Source organism: Schistocerca piceifrons, chromosome 7 (assembly GCF_021461385.2).
Source record: "Schistocerca piceifrons isolate TAMUIC-IGC-003096 chromosome 7, iqSchPice1.1, whole genome shotgun sequence".
Classification (NCBI taxonomy): Eukaryota; Metazoa; Arthropoda; class Insecta; order Orthoptera; family Acrididae; genus Schistocerca; species Schistocerca piceifrons.
Window position 1 is genome coordinate 505,838,890 of NC_060144.1, and position 20,694 is coordinate 505,859,583.

At 38.4% G+C, this 20,694-nt stretch overlaps 1 protein-coding gene across 1 annotated transcript in view; it reads left to right on the forward strand.

The window, feature by feature from the left end:
• Positions 1 to 12,880, forward strand: part of LOC124804757 (putative oxidoreductase GLYR1 homolog) — a 280,342-nt gene extending 267,462 nt beyond the window's left edge. The window contains exons 11-12 of the mRNA XM_047265065.1: positions 4,361 to 4,540; positions 12,192 to 12,880. Coding sequence (XP_047121021.1) covers positions 4,361 to 4,540; positions 12,192 to 12,391 — 380 coding nt within the window. The 3' untranslated portion in view covers positions 12,392 to 12,880. The remainder of the gene's footprint in view (positions 1 to 4,360; positions 4,541 to 12,191) is intronic.
• Positions 12,881 to 20,694: the final 7,814 nt, after the last annotated feature.

Here is a 20,694-nt window from a genome sequence, read left to right on the forward strand (position 1 = left end):
TTCCATATCTGTGACCATATGATGATCAGACAGGCGTAGCACATCCATTCCACCCTCAGTTTCTAAATCTTCTAAACAAACAAGAAGCTCATCTACTTTGTTTTTTAATCCCCTGATATCTGATGCAATATACTAACATTATTTTTCACTTTGCTTTTATGTGACTCTTGTGACATACTAACATTATTTTTCACTGTATTTTTATGAGGGTCTTGTGACTCGCTGTACTGTTATGAGAATCTTGTGATATTTTAACATCTCTAGTACCTGCCTGTCTGAACTTTGCATTAATCCTAATTTCAATCAATGTAGGATGATTGGACACTGATCTTAGCCTAAAAAAGTACTCCCATGAGTTTCAGTGCCCCCCACCCCACTCCTCTTAAAAATTTTGCTATCATCCCAGGCAGTCTACCCTTCCCTTTCCTATTTAGATGCAGGCCATGTCTTGTAAAGTCCCACCTACCAATACCATCAACAGGAGCCAAACCTATGCCTGACAAAGCAGCCACCCGAAGCAGCTGATCTAGCTCCATTTTGACCTTCCTGACAGAGCTGTTCAGTTGGGGCCAATCATACCGCATGAAAGCAGGAACCAAGCCAACATGTGTATGGTTCGTTACAGATGCTATTTTTACCAGGTCACACTCAATATTGTACCACTGATTCCTATCAATACTGTTTCCCACTCCACCCACTACCACAACATGATCCTGCTTTGTAAAACCCTTGCACAATGATCCTACATCCTCTATCACTTGGCTAAGACATGCACTGTGCTTGAAAATACTTGTGACTTGGTACCTGTCACTTAACTTGTCCTGCAAGATCTGGCCCACACCTCTTCAATGGCTACTACCTAACAACAGAACTTTCCTCCTACTTTCAACTTTTTTTGCAACAGTTGATTTCCTAGTGAAAATCTGTTGAGTGCTGACTACACTTACATCTACTTGAGCCTCTTGCTTAGTTGACTGAAGTAACAAGGCAAAGCTATTGTTTGTGCCAATGATGAAACTGTCAGATACTGTTCTCTTTCTGTGACCCCTGTCACCTGCTACCACTTCGCACCTGTCTTCACACTTCTCCCCCCTTAATCTCATCAGTTCCTCCATTTCAGGCTGAAGGGCTCTAATCTCCCCTTCCTGTTCTGCTATTTTCCTATCCCTTGAACATAATCTGCAATACCATGGAAGAGACCCATTTACTTCTGCAATTCCCATGCCACTACATTCACCCCAAAATAACCATCTGCCACAACAGGTGCACAGAACCCTAAAACTGACTTGTTACTCTGCTCACCGTTAGCACTTTCTGCTATCACCTCTCCTGCTCTAGCTGTTCCGTCTCAAAGGTCCCCACATTTGTTTTGTTGCATCAGCTTTAACTGAAAAAAGTGTCAGAGTACGACTGCTTTCATTGACCCAGGTTTTTTTAAGAATAGTGTGCTGCATAATTGCGGAAATAAATAAGGAAATGTAACATAGTAGAATGCTAAATGCTGTTAATTGCAAGTACCAGAAAAAAGGGAAATAAATTGGAAATAAGATGACAGAAATCCAAATTTTATTAGATTTTGCGACAAATTATTCACATGTGACACAGTGGTTTTATCGGTCAAGTATTTCTTAAATCAGGGAAACAGTTCATTTATCTGAAGAACCATTTACTTGAAGAATAAATATTTTTGCATAGTTAAATAACAACCCCATAATAGCATAGTACTTATTATAGTGCGATGAAAATGAATTTTTGCAGACAAAAACTGATACCAAAAACCACATAATAAATGATTTAATAGCAGGTTTAATAATTATTATATTCTTGGAGATGTAGTCCATATATGCAACTAAATAAAAGGCTATTTGTGCCTATGCCATATGTATTTCATTTATTTTTAATTATTAAACATCATGTATTGCAGGCCACTGTTAATACTTCATAAGAAAAGGAAGCTAGATGTGTGTGGCATTGAAACAAATAGCCTTGTATTTAGTTCCACGAATGGAATGTGTCTCCCAAAAAATTATTAATGATAATATAGATGAATCTAAATATGACAGAAAACATAAAATTAACATCAAGTTTTCATTGAAAGTGAGTGACCAATTTATGGCTTGGGTACTGTTGCCTCTGTATTCATCAGGTACATAAACAAATCATCTTTCTTACACTGTCTTTTCTGCCACATATACTCAAATAACTATTGAACATGTTCGTACACTATCTATTTGTGTCCAGCAATCTCCTCATGGACAATCAGGTGTCTTCAATTTCCACAAAACCACCTTAACCACAAAGTTTTTCACTTACTTCCACACACTTTTCTCTATGACAGCTTTTCCAATCTACTAATGTCTTCTCTATTATATGCAATTATTCTGCAGTAAGAAAGTTCCTACAATGTTTAACCCAAAATTTTTATGAGATTTACATTGTTTCCAACAAACAGAGCTTCATTAAAAAAAAATCTGCAGTTAACTCTCTCTCTCTCTCTCTCTCTCTCTCTCTAACATTTTACCTGCAACTTTGCCTGCATATAAATGTCCCTCTTTCCTTTCTACCAGCCCACTTCTCTCTCTATCTTCCTATGTTCCTCTACACCACTCCCACCTCACCCCTCTCTGTCTGTACCCTCTTCCTCTCTGCAAAAACCCTGTTAGAACATATTCCAATGCTACTCACAGAAAACATCAATCTTGCAAGGTGGCCTAGATTTCTGGTGTTAGCAACTATTTTTCAACCCCACCCTCATGCCTATGGATCATGGTGGCATTTACCCCCCACAGTACTTCTTTATAGATGATAAATAGTGTGTGTACCAAATTTGGATGAAATCTGTCCCATGCTTCAGGAATAGGTATGGAACATGAACATGTGTACATACGTACGTACACTTCATGAAATCCTCCCCACTCCACCAAGAGTGTCTTTCCGCCGTCCACCTAACCTTCGTAACCTCTTAGTTCATCCCTATGAAATTCCCAAACCACCTTCCCTATCCTCTGGCTCCTACCCTTGTAACCATCCCCGGTGTAAAACCTGTCCCATGCACCCTCCCACCACCACCTACTCCAGTCCTCTAACCCGGAAGGTGTACACGATCAAAGGCAGAGCCACGTGTGAAAGCACCCACGTGATTTACCAACTGACCTGCCTACACTGTGAAGCTTTCTATGTGGGAATGACCAGCAACAAACTGGCCATTCACATGAATGGACACAGGCAGACAGTGTTTGTTGGTAATGAGGATCACCCTGTGGCTAAACATGCCTTGGTGCACGGCCAGCACATCTTGGCACAGTGTTACACCGTCCGGGTTATCTGGATACTTCCCACTAACACCAACGTGTCAGAACTCCGGAGATGGGAACTTGCCCTTCAGTATATCCTCTCTTCTCGTTATCCGCCAGGCCTCAACCTCTGCTAATTTCAAGTTGCCACCGCTCATACCTCACCTGTCTTTCAACAACATCTTTGCCTCTGTACTTCCCCCTCTACTGACATCTCTGCCCAAACCCTTTGCCTTTTAATATGTCTGCTTGTGACTGTGTATGTGCGGATGGATGTGTGTATGTGTGTGTGTGTGTGTGTGTGTGTGTGTGTGTGTGTGTGTGTGTGTGTGTGTCTATCAACATACCAATGCTTTCATTTGGTAAGTTACATCATCTTTGTTTTTTTATATATAATAGAGGGAAACATTCCACGTGGGAAAAATATATCTAAAAACAAACATCCTGTAACTTACCAAAGGAAAGCGTTGGTACGTTGATAGACACAATAACACACACACACACACACACACACACACACACACACACAACCATTTTTGACATTTACTATCTGGAAAGGCATTTGGGGAATGGGGGTTGGAAAACCATGTAGCTACCATTTTGGGGTAGCGGGCAGGGATGGGTGAAGCTGCAGTAGCAGAAAATGAAAAAATTCGCATCCACAAACACAAGTAATTCATACCAGTCAGTCACAACAACCAATATTCTGCATTTCAGAGGAAATCATTAATAATATTTCACTATAAAAGTGCCAGTGGTAACCGAAATGTCCACATAATACAACTAATTTCACTATGTCCCTGGTCAGAGGCACAGTTCCATATTTTCTACCAATTAAGTTGTATCAGCCTGTCACCATTATAGATATTCTGTAGTTTAAATGTGCTCTTAAACTTCCACGTAATACTGCGAACAATAGCAGCATGTGGTCCACTCCATAATAAAGTTATTTTTGAATGGCATGTGTAAGTTGAGACTTAACAAGAAGAAGAAGTCCTTTACGTTAATGCAAAGTCATAGGGGAACTAAAACTGCATGCAATAATTATGTTGCGTGTTTTTATTCAGGTGAAGTTGGAAATGCTTCGAAGATGAATCTTGTTCTTCAGCTGATGACCGGTGTAACATTGGCTGGCTTAGCTGAAGGCATGGCTCTTGCTGATCGGGCCGGGCTCCAGCAGAAAGATGTGCTTGAAGTATTAGAACTTACTTCCTTGGCGTGTCCAACCCTAGTTGACAAGGGTCGAGGTAATTAAAACAAATTTTATATTAAAAAATTAATACTTCTCTCATTTGTATCTTTTTATCATGACCTCATTTTCATAGCAACAAAAGGAAATATTTTTCTACAAATTAGATTTTTTACACCATCATATATAATTAGACAAGTTATAATTTTTTTGTTAACATTCTCAGAGAACATATTAAAAATAATAAAAACTATAGAATTATGTATTGGCTTTTAGTATCCTCTTTACTTTTCAAATGGCAAAGAAAATTCTCTCAGAGGATAACTCAGTACAAATAGGTAGAGAAACTTTGGGTGTAGATTGTGCTCATAATCATGAACAGAAGTAGTCTGGAGGAGCAGAGGACAACACGTAAAATGTATAACATAAAGAAATGCAGATTGCCACAGAATGAAAGGCAATTGTATGAAGCACCAGAATCGCATTAGTTAGTATCTAAGATTAAAGTGATATCTGTTGGTAGGATATATACTGTATAGTGGATGGACAAAAATTAATAGGTTTTAGTTTGTGCTTCTAATTTCGACATTGCAGGATTACCAATTGTACTACAATGTTAGGACTTGTTTGTGATTTTTTGCATTGATATCAACCAGTTGTGTCATAGAAAGAAGATGGGTTGTTAAATGTGATATCAGAATACATGTTTCTGAAAATTATGTGAATTGAAAATTGGAGTGACAATCTTGTAACTTTTAATCTTGTTGTTTCATAGTGATAGAAGAGATGGAGATGACAGGTGCTAAAAATCTTATTGACGGAAAATAAAAACTATTTCTGTGCATGAGATATAATGGAGAGTGAAGTCCAGTTTCCTCACTTTTGACTTACGATCCTGTCTGTAGTATCACTGCTTCATTTGTGCAACAATGATGGTAGTCCCGCTTCTCCTGTTAACTGATTTAGACAGTGGTAAAAGGGCGCATATCCATCTAACATTGTCTAAATCAGCAATGGACTGGAGCAGGGCTGTCACCATTCTTCGGCAAATGAAGCAGTAGTAATACAGATATAATCTAAAGTCAAAACTGAGGGAATTAGATCTGCAATACTTATACTTCTCAAGTACAGATTTATTCCTTGTTTTTGTTACTGTTGTTGTTCTTGGGGTTATTAATGTCAGAATAGCTGTATTTATTATGTTTTATTAAGTGCAATCATTTCAAAACACGAAAGGCTTCATCCTCTGGTTTGCAAATTGATGATTGGTGTGTTACACATCAGGTCATCATCATACAACACCTATACATCACACAGTATGATATACAGTATCGTATATTGTGAGGTACCTAGAAGCTGTCTCATGACAACCTGATACCTTTCCAAGTGTGTAATACATAGAACAACATGCTATGTACCCAAGGAAAAAATCTTGTACTTTGAAAGGGATTGTAGTTAATGAAAATAGCGATTAATACATTTGGTTGAACATAAAGAATAGTAATTACAGGGAATAAATAGTCCTTAGCTGTTGCAGTTTATTAATGAAAAAGCAAAAGACAAGTCTTTCCTGGTGGTGGTGTTGGAATAGCAATGATGATACAAACACAGCCAACTTGGGCTTTGATAAATAATGTGCAGATGTACAATTTTTATATGCAGATCGTACAGCACAATAAATAAAAATTTTATGAAATATGCTGGAAATTCTTGCATGGAATACAAATAATGGAAGGATTAAGGGTAGCAACTCACAGTCTAGTTCATGTCAACAGGCTCAAAAGGAGATTGAAATTATTGTTAGACTTGTGGACAGTGTCCATAGTCAAAGTTAACTGGTAAAAACACTTTGTGGGTATAGTGACAACAGTGTTATATGTTTGTTTCAATTCTGGGTTTTGTGTGTTGTGAGGGAGCTTTGGTGGTTTTGGTGTATGGAAGAGGTGGCAAGAGAAAGTCTGTGTGTTGTGGGGGGTTGATGGGAGGTTTATTATAGCAGGATAGTCCTGTTGTGCTGTGGTAATGAAAGACAGGAGTAGGATAACAGGAAGTTAGATAACTCTTGGAAACGGTATGTGGAGTGCTTTTCCAGTTGTTGATGACAAAGATTTTCAGTTTGGAAGTTGTATTGTGGGCAGTTAGGAAAACATAATAAGAGTGTCTTACAGAGAGGCTAAGGTAGTTCAGGGATGCCTGTGTCATGGGAATTTGTTCTTATAGTGCTAGTTTTATGGGGGGATGGGCCTCAGATGAACCAGAGAACTGGGAGGTTGTTGTTGGAAGGAGGGGTGACATCTGCGGAAGGGGTTACTTGCGACAGTAGCATCAGCACCAGCACCTGGAGGTGAGGGGTGGGAGGTGAGATTTCATGTGTTAGGCAACATTTCAGGAAAGAGGCAAGAGACTTTGTTACAACTATGAATAGGTATGCTTCTCTGAACTGATGGATAAAGCAAAAAATTAATACCAATGGAATGTAGTTATAAGGTGAGAGAAAAAATGTGGGTAAATGCTGTGTGGAAAAACAGATAATCATTGGAGGTAAATGTGAAATTAAAAAGAAAATGGTGCAGACATGGGAAATGGACAAATAAAGGTGGTGACAGTAAAAAAGACCTGTGGACAATTCCCCCCCCCCCCCCCCCCCCCCCCCCCACACACACACACACACACACACACACACACACACGTGTGCGAGGGGGGGGGAGGAAGGAAGGAAGGAAGGAAGGATTGTTTATATTGTTTATTATGTTTCCTTGGATAACTTGAGAACTGTGGCTTCTAGCAAAAATGTTTCCCAGTGCAAAATTAAACAACATTATATTTTCTACAAATAAGGTGCTATTCATGTTTTACTAGGACTAACACATTTCGTGTTACAGGGGATGACAAAAATCACAGATTATTAAAAATAGTGTTTTAATGGTATGAAAGTACTGTGTACTGTTAAATGAAGAGCCTACTCTCACTTCCTACAGTGATTACCGACTCTACCTACACCACTACATCACAAGAAGTGACTACAAGGTGTTCCACAAAGTTATACCAGCCCTGTGCAGGTCTTACAAATCAATGGTGATGCAATGTGCAGACACATTTGGGGGACTGCATTAAAACTACATGAAATACATATAAGATTTGCTAATGAAATACAAATAAGATTACTAATAATACTGACAGAAGAAAAGATGAGGACAAGATCTCTGCCCACTGTTCTACACTGCTAGAGGGCAAATTGATCCTTAGTCATCCATTACAGCAGATGCAGCATTCCTCTAGGAAGAGCAACTTCCCTGCAACAAACACTGCTCTCTTTTCATTTTGTAGACAGCATATGCCTCACCAGTGTTTCCTGTCCAATTCTGTTATGGAAGTAGACAAAATAACTCCACTGAGCTCATTTTTATATAGTGCTATTGTTTTCAGTTTATTAAATGCGTAGTTCTTTGCAGTTGTTACATGAGCTTTTATATAAAATGCTTTCCTATAAACCATGGCTGAGAAGTGTACAATATGTAGTTGCGATATTTTCAGTGACCTTTGTAGTGTTGGTGGAAAGAATTGGTAAATGTGGCACTTTGCTGCTATCTCTGCCGTTGACAGCATATTGTAAGGCCGTGTTACTTTGTTGTAGTCACTTGGTGGTGAATTAAGCTTTTTAGTTGCTTCTTGTGATGTAGTGGTGTAGATAGTGTGGGGAATTGCCTGCTTGCTCTTTGGTTTGCAAACCTATGGAGGAGGAAAGTGCAAGACTGCAATAGAGTGACCTACCTTACCTTGTGCTATTCCTCCCCATACAAAATATTGTAGTTTAATCAGTTATTTTATGTTTCAAAATTTTGAGAAACAAATGTTTTTGATGAATTCATCTATCAGATTTTGTAAATGTTTTAATTTTTTCAGTTAAACTTAAACCCAAAATTTAAGTCTTATTAATGAAGTCACTTTCCACAATGAATGTTATACGCAATATTTTCAGGTTCAGGACCTTACTTCCAAATCAGTTTTTCTTTAGAGTGTATGTCTTAAGTAAATGTAAACAGACTAGGACAAAATTTGCAGTTTTTAAATTTTTTGCTGTGGTCATAAAGTACCTATAGCTGGGTAATACACATTATAAAAAAGTGTAGATACTGCTAAGAGTGTTCTAAAAGATGTTTTCACCTTCTTGACTATACTTACAAATCAGTACCTCTTTAAAGCTGTTGTTTATATAAGCCATCAACAGTTAATGATTTTTTAAGGGGGATATAAAGTACTCACCTTTTGTAATGTGCACTGTGGAAAATTTGTTGCTATTGCTAGGATTAATATGGTCCTACTGCACTTAGATGTGATACTAGCATTTAATACGAGGGTAAGTCAATTATTATCTGCAAAGTAGTTATAAAATTTTATTGTAATCAAATAGGAAACTTACAAGAACGTCAGTTTTTGACATAGTCTCTTTGCGTTTCAACGCACTTAGTCCATCGTTGTACAAGCTTCCTGACGCTCTCATAAAAAAAGGTTCTCGGTTGAGCTGCGAGCCAGGAATGCACCGCTTCTTTCACTGCTTCGTCTGAGGCAAATCAATGGCCCCTTAATGCCTGTTTGAGTGGACCAAACAAGTGATAGTCAGAAGGGGCAAGATCATGGAGGATGATCCAGTACTTCAAATTTTAGTTTCTGTAGCATTTCAGCATTTGGGCAGCAGTATGCAGTCAGGCATTGTCGTGCAACAACACCATACCTTTTGACAGCAATCCTCAACATTTGCTTTGAATTGCAGGCTTTAGCCTGGCACTAAGCATCTCACTGTAATGTACACTGTTTATTGTTGTGCGCCTTTCCCGATAATGTTCCATTACTGAACTTTGTGCATCCCAAAAAACTGTAAGCATCACTTTTCCTGCGGACGGTTGGGTTGTGAACTTTTTCTTGCACGCCGAATTTGGATGTTTCCATTCCATACTCTGCTGTTTACTCTCCAGCTCGTAATGATGGATACATGTTTCGTCACCAGTAATGCTCCTGCCTAATAAGTTGTCCCCTTCATTACCATAGGGTTGCAAATGTTTTTGCAGATGTCTAAACGTGTTTGTTTATGCAACTGCGTGAGTTGTTTGGGGATCCATCTTGCACAAACTTTATGAAACCCAAGTCTGTTGTGGATGATTTTGTAGGCAGAACCACAACTAATTTGCAGACGATGTGCCACTTCGTCAATAGTTAATCGTCTGTCTAAGAGAATCATATCATGTGAACGCTCAGTGGTTTCTTCATTTGTGGCAGTAAACGGTCGTCTGGCTCCTTCATCGTGCGTAACACTTGTGTGACCATTTCGGAATTTTTCAATCCATTCGTAGACATTCCATTGTGACAAAACACTATTCCTGTACTGTACCAAAAGTCTTCGATGAATTTTGACCCCTGATACGCCTTCCAACCACAAAAATGGATCACTGAATGTTGCTCTTCTTTGGTGCAAATAGACAGCAGAGCAGCCATGATTAACAACAGGACAGCGATAAAGAAACTAACCTAGTAGCTTGAAAATTGCAAGGATGTAACAGCAAATAAACAAAGCATGCCTCGTCAACGTAAGATGACAGTACTACCAAAATAAACAGTAATTCACTAAATTGCAGATAATAATTGACTTATCCTCCTAATTGTTCTTAACCCAATTTATTTAACAGTAAATGGTAATTTTGTACCATTAACACACATATTTTTTAATCATATGTGATTTTTCCATCACCTGCAACATAAGAAGTATTGGTCTTAAAAGGAAGAATGAATAGGGTCTCTTTTAATAGGAAATTTACTGTAGTTTAATTTACTACTGGGAGCCTTTTTTGCACAAAGCCATAGTTTTTGAGTTATTGAAGGAATAAAAAATTATAAAAAAAAAACTTTCTTGGTCTTCATTTACAGGGTATTTTCGCAAAATACTTCCAATTGGACATTCATGGGGGTCGGGCATGTCCTTAAACTTTCTAAAATGTTTCTGGACTACCTCGTCAAACACTGTTGGTGTATGATGCTGATCTGTTACTGCTTTGCTTACAAGTACTTCATCACTAAAAATATTCTTCATGTCTGGATCAACAAAAATTCCTAGTTTCAGCTTTGCTTCTGATAATGCACAAAGTTTTCACAAATCCATTTAAAACACCTACTTTCTTTAGACAAGCCATCTGATATTGTTTCATTAACCCCCTACCTTAATCTGAAGTGACTGTGTGAGAACTTCCTTTAGAACAACTGAACATTGCTGAACTACATTTTTGCAGTCATGCATTTTTTAATCCAGTCCTTGCTTCTGTCAGAGCTGTCACATTCACATAAAAGTTTTAGATATTTTGTTAACATTGCTTTTGTCCAGAAAATATGGAAATAATGATTTATCAATAATCATTGTGCTTCAGTTGTGTGAGAATAGAAATTCTTATAGCATTCTCTCAGTAGCATGGGAAGCTCTACAAATAGTTATGCAAATGATCTCTCTCTCTCTGTGCCACAAAGGAGTAGTTCCATTGTCAATACTTTTTTCCTCTTAACTTGGAGTCTAATGATTATGATAAATCCTGAGATGTAAGTCTCTGACTGTAGATTTCAATTTGGCTTTTGTGAATATCCCAGGCTCTTGCAGTGTCTTGAAAGTCCTCACGAGAATCAAAGCTAGTCTTCTCAAGAGGATCTGTAAATGCTTTTGATCTCACTTTTATACCAAAATATGCATAATTCACTTTCTTCATAGATGTCACTGTTTCTTGGAAATGAAGCCTCAGATATGCAACAAAAGTTATCAGGCAAAGGCAGATTCAGCAATCGGTTGCAACAAATAAAAAGTAATGTTATAGTTTTCATTATATAGCCACGTCTTGTGATTTCTTTTTAGTAATATCAGCAGAGTAAATGAAGAAAAATGTGAACCAACTTCTAACACTGATCGATAATATGTTGTAAAAATTCAAAAGCATGAGATCCAATGATGACAGTGTAGCTCTGTCAAAATCGGTCATCCAATAAAACGCTTTTTTAGCGATCTTGGCTTGTGAAGTTTTCTTCAGTTACCGTACACTGCAAATTGCCCCCAGAGTGAACAAGTCAGAAATGGATATTATCATTTTCATAAGTTTATCCACTACAGGCCTGTATTATACATAAAATTGGTGCAAAAAGGTGCAGTGAGAAAGAAAGCTGGGTTGTTCATAACAATTTGTGAATTAGTTCATAATGTGTTAACATTACACTGGGTATGGGGCCAGTGAAAGTGTACTAAAGAAATCACTGGTCTGAAAAATTTGCTTTACCCAGAGATAAGTGATGGAGTTTGTGTATACATATTTCCCAAACACACAAAAAAAAAACAAGGTTTGGATTTGAAGACATCTGAAATAAGAGTCAGATGTTATACATGAACTTTATCAGAAATAATGTTTTCGAATAAGAGATCACTCTACTTACTAATTGAGGGACTGCATTGTATGAACATCATGTAGTATTTATTGTGTATGCTTTGTGTTGGTGGAAACTATCATTTGCAATTTTATAAAATTCTTACAGAAGTTAAGTCTAAGATTTTTACTGTTCGTGTCTTAACATTGTAGTAACTTGTTGAAGGCTGATGTGTAAGAGACCTGTTTCTGTATAGTTATTGCATTTGTGTGAATAGGTGAAGTGAGCCAGTTACTGATTTCTTAAATAACTTTCATTTTCAGCCATTATAGATGGTTCTTTCCCTACGCATTTACCTCTGGAACATATGCAGAAGGACCTAAAACTTTCTCTAATCATGGGTGACCAGTTGGAGCAACCGCTGCCGCTGACTGCATCAACCAATGAACTTTTCAAGCACGCGAAAAGGCTTGGATATGGTTCACATGATGCATCTGCAGTCTACATCCGTGCACGATTTTGAAAATTTGTTAAATAGATGACTGCTGTTTTATACAATGGTTTCTTCAGGGTCGTGGAAAGAGGCTCTATATACTTTTACAAATAGTGTTGAATTATGACATATTCCACATGATCATGACAGTGCTGCAGCCCATTTATCACTGAATAGTATTGACCAGAAATATTTTTTGAAGTGGTTACATAAATGAACTGACACTTTGAAATCTGTGTAATTACTGTAACCCGATTTGTTTTATCAGTGATGAATTTTTGTCAGGCTGCTTTAATACTGGTAATTTGATACCAAACAATTCTACTGCCACCTTTGGTGGATGAAGGAAAAATTATCTTGAAAAAATAGTTTTATTTTTTAGTAATGCAAGAGTGCAATTATGAAACAGAGACTTCTGTGCTTTAAATATGACTTTCGAGAGAGCTGATATCATTCACAGAATAATGTATAGAATCTTGTATGGATACATTTCACAAATAAATTTTTATTAAAATAACAGAGAAGGTGCATTGTTGTGACTTTTTATTTTTCCACATATTCTGTCTTGAGAGAATTTTAACTTATATGAAGAGATTCATGACTGAAAACAGCTTTCACAATATTTTGTTACATTTTCCAAAATTGCAGTATTTTGTGATTTGAAACAAACAGATGTACGTACAGATGTACATAATACTTGTACACCCTGTTAGAAAAATCTTGATCTTTCATTTGGTAAGAACAAGTATGTCCAATAAGTTTTTCTGTCTGGCACACAAAGATAAGTTTGCTTAACACCCCTCCCCTTACAAAAATACTGCATAACTTTCTTATATGTGATAAATGTGTGTACTTCAGCCTTCCATGCTGTTATTGCATGTTAAACAGAATTTTTCGTGAATATACTTGAATACGTACTACATTTGCCTCTTTGGTGTAATGTATAATGGATTTGAAGGATCAATTTGAATCATTATTGTGCTGCTCACACTTATTGTGCATTTATATTTTATTTCTGTCAAGTTAGACATAAAATTTAAGTAAAATAAGGAACAATTAAGTTATTTGTGCAACTAGTTTATGTTACTGAAACTTTTGTTCAGAGGAGTCAAAATACAAGCAACTTGTAGATAAAAAGTATTTAAAAATTACTGTCTGAAGTAATAATACTATGAGCTATTTCGTAACCACTGTTTCAAGTTTTTCTGTAACCTGTGCATAGACTGCTCTTTTGTATTTTGTACCTCAATTGAAGAATTATTATGGTGGGGGGAAGGGCAGCTTTATTAATTTTGCCATCCATTCTTTGTTGCATATGAAACTGTAGGTTGATTTTTTTCCTTTCTTCTTATTGTTACTTAACAGACAGTAAAAACCCGAAGATATCATGTTTTGGTTCTCATTTGTGATGTTAGAAAGGCAGACTCTTTCATTATATCGCACACAGCTGCTTATCCTGTAAACAAATGTGTACAAGTGTCTTAAACTGAAATAATGGCTTGAGGAACTACTACATTTTGATTTTAGAGAAGTAATAGGAAATGACATTTTTATGCACAGTTGGCTGTAGTTCATTTAGCTAACACCTCTACAACCATTGCCTGCAGCACATAACTAGGACTCAAAGATATCCAGCCCATAATGCAGTCTTCATACATCTAAAAGTATGGTTCTTATGGAAATTACACATTTTTGGGTAATCAGATGAAAAAGCCAGTGTGCTAAGTGGATTTTAGATGATCTTTGGCACGTGCAATGTGGGTTGACAGTATTTAAAAACCTGTCTTCAGGCAGTGATCTGTGAATGTTTAAAGCATTTGGATTTTCTTTCATACACTTGCTGTAAATGACGGCTAAAGTAATTCTAATCTGCCATTTTTGTGAAGTGTGCAATTAACTAACAGACTACAACTCGAAGGTGAAGTTGATGGGAAGAGAGCAATACACAACAGAGACGAAAGTTTCAAGTGGTTCTTTATGGAAGTTGTTGAATAATTAGATGGACAAAGATATATAGTGAAGGCAACACCTAATGCGGGGAATGGAAATTTTCGTATGTGTTAGTTGGCAACCATGTGAAGAGTGTGTGTCATTTTTTTTATTAATTTATATGTAAACATAACATCTAAGATCCTGTGATGTGTGTCCATTCAGAGAAAATACTTTTGAAGATGAAGATGAGCATTGTGTGATCTGTGTACAACTGGCAAAAATATTCTCTGTGACGAAGAAACAGTATGGTAGTAATTGCATGAATGAGACAAGTTTCAAATGTGGTTGGAAAAAGCTTAAAATTAACTGCAAAAGCATGTGTGAAAAGCCCTGCTGGTGGTGAGGAGTAGCAATATCAATATTGGCATTTCAGAATGATATTGATTCACTTATCTGAGAAGACTGACTACTTGGAACTAAAAAATTTGCTGAAAATTTCAATAACATGTTGGTGAAAACAAATTGGACTACTATAAGACTTGTGCAAGGTGGGCTCCTACGGTACTGACCATTCCTCTCAAAGAAAAGAGTGTTGACATCTACACCAGGCTCAAAAATCACTTCGGTAGTGAAGTTGTTACATTTTTGGACAGGTTTTTAACCCGTTATGAAACTTTGACAAACCATTTTGAGCCTGAGCACAGATGTACAGTGGAAACACCCTGAATCAACTGTGTGTATAAGAAAGAAATTCAAAGCAACTGTTTCCCCTTAAAATAAAAAGGTGCTCTATATGCATATGATTACTTGTGGGCCTGACAGATAACAGTCAAACCTGCACTGAAGATGAAATGTTTGGGATCATAAACAAAAGGTATGCTGCTTCTTAAAGACAACGTTCAACCTCATACAGCACAAGTAATGCTCATGCTGGAAGTGATGCTCCTATGCCATCCTCCGTACAACCCCAACCTTGCTTCTTTTTATAATGATCTACATTGGTGTCCAAAATTAAAGTAATAAACGGAAATTTTGCAAGATTGTGTTTATTTTTCCACAAAACAGTGCAAACAGATGATAACAACATAAAGAATACAGAACATAAACAGCTGCAAAATGCGCAATAGTTGACAAAAGTATTCTTAGTTTTTTCCAACTTAACAGATTTGTGCACACATTGTGACAACTGATTAGTGTGCTCAATATGGGGTGTGACCACCTCTGGTAGCAATACAGGCCTGACAGTGACGGGGCATGCTGTGAATGATGTAATCAGTTTCGTGTTGAGGCGATAATGTCCATTCTGCCTGCAGAGCTGCTCGCAGTCTTGGAGAGTGGTTGGTGGATGCTGACGAGATGCAAGCCCTCCCCTTGTGCATTCCATACTTGCTCTATGGGATTCAGATCGGGAGAGCAAGCAGGTCACACCATGCATGCAGTGTCTTCAGTTTCCAAGAAAACATCAACCACCCGTACTCTATGAGGTCGAACATTATTTTCCATCAGTTCGAAGTCTGGGCTGACAACAACTCGCCATAACTCCAGGTGAGGTCCCAAGATCTCGTCACGATACCTGACAGCAGTTAAACAAACTAATGATGACTGGTCGAAGTAAAAGTCTTTCTGGGTGTTGACATTAGGGATCCTCCTTGATATAGATCTCTTTTCACAATGTTTGGGTCCCAAAATCCTGTTCTACGTTGCCTCCAGATGCGAATCCATCAAAAATCACTCTCCAGATTAAATCGGGACTCACCTGTGAAAAGAACATTGGCTCACTGTTCTACTGTCCAGGTGATGACTCCACTCAGGACATTCCCTTCTGTGAAGACGCGTCAGTCAGTCAGATAAAGCAGGTCTCTGACAATAAAAGCCGTTCTGCCGAAGCCTTTTGCAAACCCTTTCCCTCAGTATAAAACATCCAGTGGCTGCTGCAAGCTCGCATGCTCGTTGCTGTGCAGTAATAAGGAGTTACTGTCGTGTCCTTACAGCCATTAACAGCCCTCTCTTCTGAAGTCGTACATGGTCGGTCCTGCCTGGTCTTCAGGATACAGTTTCTGTTTCTATAAACTGTTGCCACATCCGAGAAACAACAGAATGATTCGCATTAAACCATCAGTCCACATCAGTTTGCGACTGTCTTGGTTGCTTGCTTTCTATGGCCCACTACCCCAGTGGTCTGGTAGGCATCTTCTCTGTGCCATACTGCACCGCCTGTAATTTGTGTACATAGCAATTGAGGATGTGGGGCTACCAAGCAGACACTATCTCGTTTCATAGGTGCCCTGATGCCATCGTTGGTATGGTTGTCTGTTCACCGGAATGCCATCCTCCACACAGAACATGATCATATGGACACCTGGTTGACAGTTTGTATGATTATATCATGAATTAGACACAGGATGGGGAAATAGCAGTTTGTTGCTTTAATTTTGGACACCAGTGTATTTGGTCTGATGAAAGAATGACTGCATGGCATCAAGTTCATTGGTGACAGAGAGGTTAGAAAATAACACGAAACTGTCTGCCCCAGGTAACCCACTGTCCCCACAGCCTCCATCTACTAGTTTCTCTTTCCTCTGTCCTGTCACCCCCTATGAATTCATGTTCCCTTCAGCATGCATTGCTCTTCACTGGCCCCCACAATTGTGCATTACATGTCTATCCCATATGCCTGACATCCCTCCTTCCTGCATTCCTTGCCAGCAAACCAACTGCTCCCCTTGGAGCTGCTAGCCACCCATCTTCAATCCCTCTCCCACCTCCCTCTTCCTCTAACCACCCACCCCATGTGACACTACCTCTACCATATCCAGTCTACCTGCTGCAAAATAGCATAGTGCAGCTGGCATCATGTAGAAGGAGAGGCACATAATTGTGCCTCCTTTTGTGTATGCCTATTGACAAGTCAATGCTTCTGCTTTTTGGTGAGTGATCACCTTTAATTCAAAAGTATTTACATTCTACAAGAAGTTTCATATAACATTTACTACTTAGTTAATTTTATTCTGATTGATTATTTTCTTGCCATTAGAATTGCTATACCGTTTCAAAACACTACCCATAAAATAATGTTTTTGTTACTCCTATATATAAATTTTTATGTAATGTATAACTGTGTGAGTAGACCTTGGGAACATGTTGTGAGCTTACCTCTGAGTCATGTTTACTGTCAATGCAGACGCAAAAGTTATTAGTAAACTCGTGTTAAAGATGGCTTTCTCCACAAGTCACCTTCAAGTAGGTCTACACTTGTGCTCTTGAGGTTGTTTGCCCGTTTTCCAGTATTTGCTAGTAATACTTTTTATATCAATTCACTCCTCAGTTGTGTTCTCAAGGCTGAGTGTACTTAGTTCAGTGCTTGGCAGTATAAGGAGTCAAACCTGAGTCTCCTACATGCTACTGATCACCTACAGAGGATAACCTTATAATGTTGTGGCCTGCCATTTACTTCCTCCATCCAGCTACCTGGAGGCTGCAGCCAGTTAGTCACAGGGACAAGCTGCTGATGGTACTGTAATATCACTAAAGTAGACTGTGCTGCTGTAACTGAACACAAACACCGGGATCAAGCAACATGTTACTGTCACAGAAGGATACCAGCTACCAACACACAAGCCAGCCCACATCCAATAAATAAAGTCATCAGATTAGTGAGAATCGACTGTCATTGGAGCTTGTTTGTTAGTGTGGCAAACATCTGAAAACTATGCCCTTACGATAAATTTATACAAGGCACCACCTCAATAATATAGCCCCAGGACATGCTTATTGTGGGGGGGGGGGGGGGGGGGGGGGGGGGGGGGGGGGGGGGAGGGGAGGGAAGGGAAGGGAACGGAACTTTTGAAGTTGCCTCATTGTGCAGTAATTGCTCATTCTGGCAACACAACCCTAATGAGGTTTGCTGTCAAAAATCAATTTCAGTTAGATATCAACAGTAATGTTCATTATTATAGTATTAAAAGGAGAAAAGGCTTAAAATACCTACCACTAATGTTAACTAATTCTCCCATCACTTCTTGGTTGAACAACTTCATAGTAATTAATGAAAGACACACAAATTACAGATGTTCTACAGTATTAATTTATTCTGTTAACTAGTTTTAGGCTTTAAAGGCCATCATCAGACTTTCTGCTATTTTGTACTTTTTATTTATAATTACCTATCACACAGTGTTAGTGTGAAATGGAAAGGAGTGAAGTATTTACTGATGAAATTCTTTGAACATTTAGTGGTGTCAAGAATCTAATAAGGAAATTTTTCTGAGGATGCTGACTGTTTAATCTTGTGGTTTTGTTAATAAAATAAATTTTAAAAACAAACTGAAACCATATCTGTTTCGCAACTCCTTCTAATCCATACAGATGAATTTTTGAGTATATAATAGTGTAATGTGTGTGACTGAACATAATTACAAATCATTTACATGGTCAATATTAGAGATGGGCAAAGTCGTTCATCCTTGGGAACTAGTTCACTGGTTATCACTCTTTTTTGGGAACCGTTCATTTTTACTCATTCACTGTTCATTGTGCTTGGTATATGATTCTTACGAAAAATTGAAAATTAGTAGCATAGGTGACTGAAGATGGAGGGCACCAAGAGGGGGCACTTGCCTCCCCCCTGGAGTACAGAGTTTTCATTCATAACAGAATTCTCACACACTTGTAATTTTCATGATTCTGCAAAATATCTTGTTTAGGCAACTGTAGCGTTATGTGGCTGATCACAGTAAAATAATAAGGTGGAGCATGAAAAACCGGCCCCGAGTACAGACTGCTCGCCAATTACACACGATTTGTTGACCGCTACGAGCAGAATAGATGTAATAATAAGCTAATGCAAACACCTTCGAAACAATAGGTGACAATTGGTAAGTGACAATGAGCTGTCTAGTACTCTGGGCCGATTTTTCGTGCGCCACCCTGTACCTCTGAAATAATATTGTAGGAGTTATCATATTCTCTTTCCAAAATGTGGCACCATACACTCAATTATGAAGCGCAGGCTTCATTCGGTTGTAAGTCAGTCTGCCTTCCATAACAATGAACATGCTCTTTTACCTTGGATAAAAAAAAAAAGACAGAAAATGGCCGCTTGTGTGTGCTGTGTCGACGTCCTTTACATGTGTAATAACAAAAAATCTTGCCTTTTTACAAATATTTCTTGTGCTGTTTATCGGAATAGTGAAGTAAGCTGACACGTCGTTTTGTTACCTGAAAAGATGTGTGTATCACATACCATTTAATTTTTATGTAGTTTATGTAATTATAAAATATGTTTTAATTACGGGTTGTGGATGCTGAATAGAATACAGAAGCTCAGAGTTCAAAACAGGTTTGAAACAGATCTAGAATGGGCGTGCGAAGTGAACGAAATGAACAACAACTCGATACTGAACTAACTATGAGTAATCGGCAGTGGAACTGCGACAAGTGGCCACGTGAAGAAGGACGAGTCCAGCCGACCGAGACAGAGACCGAGACCGAGACAAATGGGAATGGGACCGAGGCTGGAACGAGACCGGCCGACGTGCCATTCGGGAATGAGTCCAACCGTTTCCCGTTCCCGGGAACTATAAGTAGAAAGCCGCTACCGAGACCGAGTCAGACAAGAATGGGACCGAGGCTGGAATGAGACCGGCTGATGTGCCGTTGCGGGATCCAGACTGACCATTTCCCATTCCTGGGAACTATAATTAGAAAGCCATGACCGAAGTGAACTATGAAAGACCGTTCCTTACAATTCGTTCCTCGCTCATTCCGTTCATCTTGATGAACTGTTCATTTGGACCAGTTAGTTCATGAATGACTCATCTCTAGTCAGCATCATGTCATCTGTATATTTTTTGTTTTTCGGAATAGATATGTAACTTCTTCTCTCTTCTGTATCCCGCTCATCACTATCTTATGCTAAATATATATATAGGTAATACCATATCAATTCAACATAGAAAAGTAAAATTTTCTGTGAGACCACCTCAAATTTCTTTCAGGTTTGGTGCATCGAATGGTTTGCATAAGAGATGGAGAATTACCAATTTGCAGAGGCATATGACGACTGTGGAGAACGATACAGGTCTGAAAAAGTTAGGAAGTTGTGTGAAATTTACAGGTATATCAGAAAACGCAAATTACGGAGATATCCACATTTATGCAAGATGCTTGTCTGTACATCATAAGTTTATAAGTAATATGCAACCCACCAGTGACTATCATACAAGTTGTTCTTGTGGTCTTGGTCATGGTCTTCAGTCCACAGACTGGTTTGATGCAGCTGTCCACACTACTGTATCCTGTACAAGCCTCTTCATCTCCAAGTAACTACTGCAATCTACATCTTTCTGAATCTGCTTACTATATTCATCTCTTGGACTCTCTCTATGATTTTTACCCCCGTC